The following is a 10,000-nucleotide window of genomic DNA, read 5'->3' as shown; positions in this document are numbered from 1 at the left end:
GTTTCTTCAGACACCCACCTGGGCAAGCCATGAGCTTCCTGCTTGCCAAGGACGTCCTGACTGCCACATCTCTTACTGCTACTGCTACTGCTACTGCTTACCGCTCTGATAAATCTATAGGTTGGTCATCCAAAGCCAGTGCTTCAAACTGATTGGATAATTCGAGCTGGAACTCATCCTTGGTGTCTGGATTCTGCAACTTTTTCCAGTTGAACTTTGGTCTTTTGCACGTTGTCTTCTTATTTGATCTAATAAGCTAGTAAGAAGATGGATGCATGCTTACGATACGATGATCGGAGTCCAGTTCAATGGAGTTGTAGGCCCGACAGTTGCGCAGAGAGTTGACACACTTGCTGTTGATGAGAATCACAGTTGTCAAGCTGGTGTTTTGAACCTGCAGGGTGATTCCAAGTCCACAGCTCACCATGCGGATGGGGAAATCTAGACTGTGCTGGACGAAGGTTGTGCTCCACGCACAAGTTGACCAATCTCTCACCATTATCATTTGTCTGATCATGGTAACAGTATCTCCTGACAACTTCAGGATGAGTATGATGACTGTCTGTACCTATTCTGGCGTTAAAATCCCCAACAACAAGATTGATGTCATGTCTCTTGAGTTGCTCTAGAATTGTTCTGCAAGGGAAGTATAGAAGTTGTCCTTAGCTGTTGCTGGACCACATTCTGTTGGAGCATACACAACAGTAATGGAAAGCCTGGGATTCCCCTGGAAAGTTGCATGGAGGATTCTTTCTGAGATGACCTCGACCTTCTGGATGCACTTATAGATTGACTTGGAGATGAAAAAACCAACACCACCTATTCTTTGATTAGTGGCAGATCCATATTTAATAAACACCCAGTTTCTGTCCTCAGACCAAAGTTCTTCTGTTGGGCTGGTGGTGATGAGCCTGTGCTCTTGGATGCCGATGATGTTGATACCAGCGTCAGCACAACCTGTGAACAGTTGAATGATGTAACATTCCTGTCTGAAAAAGTGTATGTGCAGTATATGTTGATGACAAGGGTTTTGAAGGCAGACAAGCGACAATAATCAGGACCAATGGTTCGTGATGGTGTGCCGAGTTCCCACTGGCCCGTCATGAAGTCAGTGGTACATTGCCGCCCGGCTGTCTTCCGTCGTTTTCAAAGATTGTACTCATCAAATTATGCGGGCCAGTCCAGGGTGACAGAGTAAATTATATATAGGGCAGAAGTTAAAATGTTCTCCTCAGATGAGGTTAACAGATCAAGGACCATAACACCATCCATGAGGCTCTGCCAGGGTAAATTCAGACAAGCGACATATTGGCCTAAAAAGTAGCGACAGCGCTTAACGTTGACAAAGCACCGACACAACACCTTTTAAAATTCAGACTATTATTATTTAATTTAATATTGTACAAGGGTTACACTGGATATGAAGTGATAGTGCCGAGTTGGTAATAATTAAAATTTAAATCCAGCATGCCCAAGTAGAATAATAATTGTTTTTATTAAAAACTCCAGGATCAACAACTCTTCCATGTCGACTAATACATCAATTTCTCAGTCAATTCCAGTCCAAAATGGCTTTTGTCAGCTATTTTTTCTCAGAGCTGCAAAAATGTTTTCAGCTCACTTATAGTTGCTGATGTGTTCCCTGACCATAATAATATTATTACAAAGTACAGCAGGTATATGAAATGATAGCCTGTGTCTGGTGAGCCAATGAACATGCTGGAAATCTGATATCCGTAGTTTAGTTTTTGATAATAATATCATGATAATAATGCACAAAGCATAGTAATAAACTTATTTAAGGAACAATAATTATGATCACAAAACTTACACTGCCATTGGTTTGGGTTTGTTTTCTATAGCCATCCTCTCAAAGAATGCATCAAAGTAATTCAAAGTTGCTAACTGAAATTCATCAAACTGTTCAGAGCTAGAACCAAAAGAAACAATACTAACAATAACTTTATTTACAACAAAATATTGTTGATGTCAACCTTTCAAGTATGCTTGCCTATTTATTTAGCCAAGCCTAAAAGCGGAGCTCCCATGAACTATTTATTCTAATACAATAAGTTAACCTGGCTTGAACCTGAGATCCAATCGAAACCCAGTACCTGGTCAGCGGCCAACTATTAAAAAAAAACAGCTGACCTCAATGAGCTTTAAACTAGAGCCTGCAATATGGTCACATGGTACTGGTCAGTGGATACTTTATCCCGACAGGTTTCCTGCTAGCAGACGTCTCTTTTCTTTTGTGTTTGCTGCGGTTGACGAGTACGGGAAAGAGAACAGTGCCATGGGAAAAAACTCGCTTTGACCCAACTGCCGTCCACGACCTTAAGTGGATGGTACTCTCCAAACCTCTTGCCCCATGATGTGTTTACGGACTGTGACTTGAGCCCAAAGTGTCCTGCGCATTCCTTTACAGTATTTCCGCTGTTGTTAAATGAGCCCACACAACATGAAGTATCACATGAGGATTCAGTTGCTAAGTAACTGTTGTGCATGCTGAACACAGTGAATTTCGACCCATGGCAGAGGTCTCTTTCCCGTACTCATCAGCACCAGAGAACACAAAAGAAAAAAGACCTCTGCTAGCAGGGAACCTGACAGGTGTCAATTGACCATTATGATAGCATACATTCCAATATCAAAGATTTAGGCTGTAAACAGCCACCATGTTGGCCGTATTGATAACTATTATTATTATTATTATTATTATTATTATTATTAAGATATTATTTAATTATTATGCAACTTCGTCTCGCATACACGCCCACGAGCAATACCGCTACCCATGATTACCATGAGAAATTAATTAAAAGCAACTCATAGGTTCCTATGAGTATGGTACTGCTCCTCTTGGCGACCCAAAGTGGTGCTCCGCTAATGAACTCAAGTCAAATCAATGTTGGTTTCGGAGGGAATGGAGATTCACAACATTTACAAAATGTTTCCAACAGCATTTCTGGAAACACTTTGGATAAGTCAGTGAAGAACCAACAAATTCAAGCCACACACTTTACAAAACAGACTCAGTGGAAATCAACCCCAGACCACCACATAGGTTTGAAGAGACATGCTTTCATCAAAATGGCAACTGGCCCATAAAGTATTCATCAAACTATTAAAGCCAAGATATATGATTATTGATAGGTCCTAGGCCTGTAATGCACAAAATGAGATACAATATACAGTTGATTTTGATAAACGTTTGAGGTCATGCAGTCTTTGTGCTCTCTTCCCCAACTTTAACATCACTCCAGTGATGGTCAACCATTTCTAGAGGGTTTCTTAAGTACTGTAACAGTTGTTAAATTGCATGTCTAACTGCATGTGAAATGCACCTGTAACATTTTTGGAATGCTGATGGCAATTCATCTGGCATGGAATCGAAAGCAACAACCTTCACATCATCTAAAGTGACAGTAGCATGCTCATTTGCCCCTGCTTTGATGCTTGGTCGTGGTGAGGAACCTTTCATGTTACCCGCTCTTTGGAACGTTAAGTAAGTCTGTCCACGGTGAGATAATGAGCCAGCTGCACCATAGTTTTTTGACATAACTGATGGTGTACCCCTGTAGAACAACAAACAGTGGTCCAAGGATGATTTTAACTTTAGCTTAATTACAATACGATACAATAACAATAAAAATTTAATACATACTTAACTGACCACTCCATATATTCATTAGGGATTTTTTCAGGGCCATCGCAACACAATGATTAAAATGACAGAACAGAACAACAACAACATCTGTTAAGAGTCCCAACTGGCCGGAGGCAAACCAGTTGGCTACTTGCAAGTGCAAGCGAGAGGTTGAACCGGGGACTATCACGATTAAATTGAACGAGTGGTCAAAACAGGTCTTGAACCTGGGATCTCCGCATCTCAAAGCAAACACCCTAACCACTGGGCCACACTGCTGGAGACAGTGCAGCCCAGTGGTTATTTCAATCGGTACAATAAAGTTAAGATAATATTTGACAAAAACATTTGACAACTTTTTTTACAATTTTAATTTTTATTAGTAATTGGTTACCGGTACCCTAAAACTAGCATGCAAAGCAAACATATTTTTGTTTTCAAACTGGTAACTAAAGAATTATTGGCCAACATCTTGGATAGCGAGACTAAAAGAGGCCAGAGGTGAGTCAAAAAAATGGCACTCAGTGAGAGGAGGACAGCATGAAATGGATTAGTGTGGGAAGGGAAGAAGAATCTACCGCTTCCCCCACCCATTGTCCCAATCCTCTACCGGCTGTGTGCTTTCAAAATGGCGGCCCATTACAAACATTGGACCTTGAACAAGAGTCTGCTTCCCAAAAAAACGCCTGCTCTGCAGGCTACCCAAAACATAAATTATATTTATCATTATTTTATACTTACATTGTACATTTTCAGGCTGACATGTGGTTTGAGAGTTTTTCTTGCATCTTACAATATCAGCTGTCATAAGGTTGATAGGGTTTTCAAAACCTGAATGAAGTAGGATCATCCCCGGAAGAGTAGTCCAAGAAAGGAAGTCCTTTAGTTGGTGTCACAATTGACAGACGTTTCGACAATCTGAGTGGACATCAGACTCAGAGCCAAGCTGACTTTGAGAATGACTTCCCCTTGGTTGCTGAAGTGTCAGCCAATGCTACAACAACAGTTCTTCTCAGGACTACTCTCACCTGCACGTTCAGCACTCCATCAAGTTTTGATGACTTTACAGGTTCAAACCATGCGTTATTTGATAGGGTTTTATGAGGAAAGGAACTTTATTTGAGAGTCAAGTCTTCTAGCTCTGATTAGCACTATAAATTGGGGAGTCACTCTAAAATGAAATCAACAAATTAACGCGAATCAAAATGTTTGTTTTAAAGGAGAGGGGAAAACTGGAGTACCCGGAGACAAAACTCTCCATGCAGAGTAGAGTCAAAACCAACAAACTATGCCACATATATATCTGACGCCAAGTCTGGCAATCGAACACAGGCCTCATTGGTGGGAGGGGAGTGCTCTCACCACAGTGACAGTCACTGCACCATCCCTGCACCCAAAAAGAATGGCTTAAAACCCTGTACACATTAAGGGTAGCCCAGTACTTTCACCCTAGGCTTGCACTTACACTGCGACCCGGCCATCGGCCTTGTTCATTTTACCCTCTTATTTATAATTAAAGAGGCCGTGCATCATGGCATCACCTGTCATTTTTTTTGTTTAGATCCTGAAAATGGATTCCTATTCCTCCTTTACTCCTCTTTGATTTGTTTGCAGTAAGAAAGTTTGTTCCTTTATCTATGCTTCCTGGAATTGTGCTGTTAAAAAAAACCTTCATGTTAATAATAAAAATAAGCAAGTATCAACAATATCATAATCCTCTTTGTTTGTGATTTATATTTAAAAAAAATCATACCCAATATATCCACACTGAAAGAGCATTATGGTATTTTTGATAATGGCTTAAATTGTGAAGTATCTAAAAGTATATTAAATGAAAACAAAATTATTAATGATCCCACCTCATCAGTTTCATACACAAAAATCACATACAAAGCAAGCAAGTTTGAGATTTGGAGGTCATATTAAACAGCAACAAATTGGAGCGAATTTTCAATATATTTATTCAATATATATTGAAAGTTCGCTGTGCTGATTGAGATGATTATTGCACAATAATCACCAAAGCATTTTTTCCAAAATGGCCACAAGCAGATTTGCCGAGGTGACAGATGAAGAAATTAAGAGAAAGAAAGAAAATGCATATCACCTATGAAATTATACTAATTTAAAAACAACTATATTCACCTCGGGCTCCGTGAATATCAGCAAGGCTGCTGCCTAAGAAAATTTTAAAGGGGCCCTCAGAGCTAAACGCTGAGAACTTATGAGCCCAACATATGAAGTGAAAGGTGTTGCTGTGAAAAATTAAGGAGCCCAGAGCTATTCTTTGGGAGCCCCAGGCTACCGGGCTCCTGTTAGGCAACAGCCTTGATCAGTGAATAGAAACCTCAACTTCATCTCGATTTTTTAATTGAATTTTATTCACCTAAAGTATACAATGTATTCACCTCGCCTTCACCGAATTTATTGTTAAATATAAAACATTTCTTACATCTAGCAGATTTTTTCCCCAAAATACTGTAAATGTTGGACTAAACTTGTACAAAGTGTGGTTGAGGTTTGCAAATACTGGTAAAGTGTTCATCACGTTTGCAACAGTGCTTTCAAATATTAAAATTTTAATCTTTGGAGTGGTGACTTTCACATAAGCTGTATTAAAACCATTGACCCCTTGGAGCGAGACTTAATATTACTCTGTCTAATATATGTCAGATGATTTCATTCATCAATGGGGCCAGTTTAGGCCAATCAAATGGGTTAACACATGGGCCAATCCAGGATTTTTCTTAGGAGGGGTTTCACCACCAAGGAATGAATAACAGTTTAACTAGAAAACCGTCCCGTTTAATCTTACATTTCTTAAATTTCATAGCATAATTTTGGAAAGTTGATAAAAATTATTTAATAATGTAGTTGTAACTTTTATGTTCAAATGACCCTTTAAAACCTCTTTATACCTCACGGCCTCCAAAGTGTTTGTGTCATCTTTCCAAATCCATCTTCTACTGAGAATTGTAGGTTTGTACTGCAACATTGAGGGAAATCGTGAGGAGTTGCAGCTACACTGTAGCAACATGGTCAGCCATCAACTAGGTATTTCATGCTGGTTAGCTTAATTATTTAACCCTTTCCCTCTATTAAGAGTGACAATCTTATAGATTTTACATTTCTAACACCATATTATTTTACTCGTCAATGGAGGCCGCACTTTAGGGGTTAATGAGTTAACGTTAACTCTTACATCCTCTCAAAAACTGTATGTCTCCCTTAACCCAGGCCATTGACTTATGGGAGTGAGACTTAATAGATTTTACTCTGTCTATAAACGCCAGGCAATATTTTACTAGGAAACTGGGGGGCGTCCTAAGGCGTTTGAGGTGTGAATGGGTTTAAAACTCAGTCAAAAACTACATGTATCTCCCCATTAACCAATAAATGACTCCTAAGAGTGGTAACGTGTAGAGTTTAATTTTATATGTCTAACACCATGCCAGAGGATTTTTCTCGTCAATGGGGACCGGTTCAGGGGTCAGGTTGTAAAAAGGGTTATAGCTTTGAGCAACCTGTAGGCGGTACGACTATTCCGGGGATGGGGGGTTGGGGGTAGGGGGTGAGGGGTGAGGTGAAGGGTGTAAGGGGTAGGGGGTTAAGGGTAACATAGCTGAAACAACCCAACCAAAATCGCTAACCTTAGGCCTAAACACATATTTTAATGCTCTAGATAATGACTAGGCCTTTAAATAAAGTTTAGCATTTTTGTTTCAGCTATGGCACCCTTCACCCCCTACCGCCACCCCTACCCCTCACTCCGAACCCCGAACCCCCTCCCCTCCCCCCATACACCCGGAATAGTTATGCCACCTGCAGGGCAAGTATATGCTTCAAGGAGATAACAGAAGATTGCATGATTGAACAAATTCTAAATAAATTAACACCTCGCCTATTTATCAGGGTGTATTTCTCCAATCCTGTGTGGTTATTCTCCTGATTTATTGCAGCTTTCTACCCTTTACATTCCATAGTTAGCAGCCGTGTTTCTTACTTATACATATTTATACAGAACTTGACCTAACTGTGACTGCAGCTGCACATCAATATTGCATGCAAACATTTTTGTACTGCATTAATACTTCAAAATTGCCACGAAATAAAAAGCAAATATTATAGTTTTGAAAAAAAAAAGGTCAAATCCAAGTCAAAGTTGATGACTGATATTACTCTCCCTGAGCATGGCAAATTAAATAATTAATTTTGACAAAAATGTATGTCGACCTACTGTAGCTATGTCTATTGCATTCTCACTTGTCCTTCAAAGAATGTCACCATCAAAGTTAGCCAAACTTATGAATTGTGTTCTCAATGTCAAATACTTACAATGTCATCTGGCTGGGCCATTATTTGCATTCATACCAAGTCACGATATAAAGTATATCATCCAACCGAGAGAAGGCCATTTTGTTTTTTGTTGCTATGAAGATGATTATTACGAGCCCGTGATCTTCGGAAAGTATCGTGACACATTCGGCGCCTTACCCAGATGGCCGTGGCGGCTGGGTAGCTCCATCCGGGAGATTTGTCCTTGCTCGTAATCCCATGCCACATGCACTCAACATGGCGTCTGTAACGTTGGGCGGTAAGAAACTCACAGATTTTCGAGTAGTAGATCTCCGTCAAGAGCTTGAAAAAAGATGTTTAGAAAAGAGTGGAGTCAAGGCAGTTTTGATCGAGCGTTTGCAGAAGGTAAAGTCGCGAAAGTAGCCAGAAAATTGGATGTAAAAATCATCTTATGTCGTGGGGCGCAAAATCATCAATGGCCGGCATGTGTTCACTTTCGTATTTTGCATTTTGTGCAGGCTTTGGAAGAAGAGAAAGATGGCGAAGAAGAACTTGCAGAGTTTATTCCCATTGATAGCGCAGACATAACAGGAGAGGAGGAGGAGGAATTCGAGGAAAGTGACGCTGAACCACTAAGTCCAGTTATATCTACCATTTCGCCAAAGAAAACTACACAGAAGAAGACATCTATAACGCCAGTTTTGAGTAAGATAAACATCGCGTTTCATTTTCGGGGCATCTTCCGTAAACCCAGTGGTTTTCTAACCTATTTGCCATGCAATTTATTTAAAACCATTTGATTTATTTTTTTAGAAAAGAAAACCGAAGTTACATCTGAAACTGAAGAACAGCAGGTAAATAAGGAAAAGATAAATGTTCGTACGTATTTTAAATAATCAGCGAAGAATTTTTGTTGAATCTACGACGAAAGGCGACGGAAGAAAATGGTAAAAATTGGGCAAGTAGAAGTATGCACTTTTCAATAAAGTCTGTAATGAAGGTTGTACTTCAACCTGCGTATGTTTGTGCTGCCTTTTTTGAAATAGGCGTATAACAGAGTATCGTGGACATGTCTATGTCAAAATTCCTTGTAATATTAGAGCGCTTTTCAATTGAGTGTCGTAAAACCAAAACCAAAGTAATTACTTTGACCAATCAAAAAGGACTGAGACAATCCAGTAAACCAATCAAACCTCGAAGTAATTACACGTAGCCGACACAAAAGGCGGGAAAATGTGCACGCGCGAGCCACAATTGGTTTTGGTTTCACTTCTGATTGGTTGAAAAAGTGGCGCGAAAACTTTGAACCAATCATTGAGCGAGGTAGATGCAAAACCAAAGTAATTAGCTAATTACTTTCGACACTCAATTGAAAACCGCTCTAATTGGTTGCAAGCACGGTAATGAACTAGTCATTTGTTTCTCCCGACCCCCGGGGATAGTGGGGACATATGGGGAAATTACTAGGGCAATTACGCGAGATTACGCCACAATTACGCCTCTAGTGGGTAGGGAAATTACAAGATTTTCGTTCCTCTGCCCTACCCCTCTGGGGACATACGGGGGGAAATATGGAAATTCTTACCTAGGAGGACTGGTACTGAAAAGAAACAAAGAGTAATGGTAATGAGTATTTTCACACGTGCAAAAATTTTTTTTTTGGTCGCTTATTCCTGTCTTGTTTCTATCCAGTTCTTTTTTTTTTTTTTTTTTTTTTGTTCCTTATATAGTTCAAGTGGCACACACAAATAGCAAGAACTGTATATTGTGGTAATCTCCCTAATATTTCCTTGATGACTCAGAATCTTTTAGGAACAGAGGGGTGGGGGAATTACGTGTGTTTGTCTGCTCTAGTCCCCAGTGGAAATACACCTACTTTACAACCATTTAAATGTAATTTCCCTACCCATTCCCGGGGGTCAAGGAGTGGGGGAAACAAATGACTAGTGCATAATGTTCCCTTGCCCTTCTGCCCAAATTTAACATCATTGCATCTAGTGATACAAGCAAACTGGAGCAATTACAGAGTACAGGGCCACAATCAGGACCTGTGGA

At 40.0% G+C, this 10,000-nt stretch overlaps 2 protein-coding genes across 2 annotated transcripts in view; one reads left to right on the top strand and one right to left on the bottom strand.

Annotated features, from left to right (window-relative positions):
- Window positions 1-8,106, bottom strand: part of LOC138027585 (protein phosphatase 1 regulatory subunit 36-like) — a 22,428-nt gene extending 14,322 nt beyond the window's left edge. The window contains exons 1-5 of the mRNA XM_068875124.1: window positions 7,985-8,106; window positions 6,568-6,635; window positions 5,191-5,304; window positions 3,348-3,578; window positions 1,832-1,930 (exon numbers count right to left, since the gene is read on the bottom strand). Coding sequence (XP_068731225.1) covers window positions 1,832-1,930; window positions 3,348-3,578; window positions 5,191-5,304; window positions 6,568-6,635; window positions 7,985-8,014 — 542 coding nt within the window. The 5' untranslated portion in view covers window positions 8,015-8,106. The remainder of the gene's footprint in view (window positions 1-1,831; window positions 1,931-3,347; window positions 3,579-5,190; window positions 5,305-6,567; window positions 6,636-7,984) is intronic.
- Window positions 8,107-8,200: 94 nt separating this feature from the next.
- The window catches only part of LOC138027492 (scaffold attachment factor B1-like), a 20,935-nt gene continuing 19,135 nt past the window's right edge, over window positions 8,201-10,000 (top strand). Inside the window, exons 1-3 of the mRNA XM_068875048.1 lie at window positions 8,201-8,350; window positions 8,464-8,650; window positions 8,759-8,799. Coding sequence (XP_068731149.1) covers window positions 8,204-8,350; window positions 8,464-8,650; window positions 8,759-8,799 — 375 coding nt within the window. The 5' untranslated portion in view covers window positions 8,201-8,203. The remainder of the gene's footprint in view (window positions 8,351-8,463; window positions 8,651-8,758; window positions 8,800-10,000) is intronic.

The sequence above is a fragment of the Montipora capricornis genome, chromosome 12 (genome assembly GCF_036669925.1).
Source record: "Montipora capricornis isolate CH-2021 chromosome 12, ASM3666992v2, whole genome shotgun sequence".
In the NCBI taxonomy this organism is placed as follows: Eukaryota; Metazoa; Cnidaria; class Anthozoa; order Scleractinia; family Acroporidae; genus Montipora; species Montipora capricornis.
The sequence above is the reverse complement of the archived record's forward strand: the minus strand, read 5'-3'. Positions and strand labels throughout refer to the sequence as shown.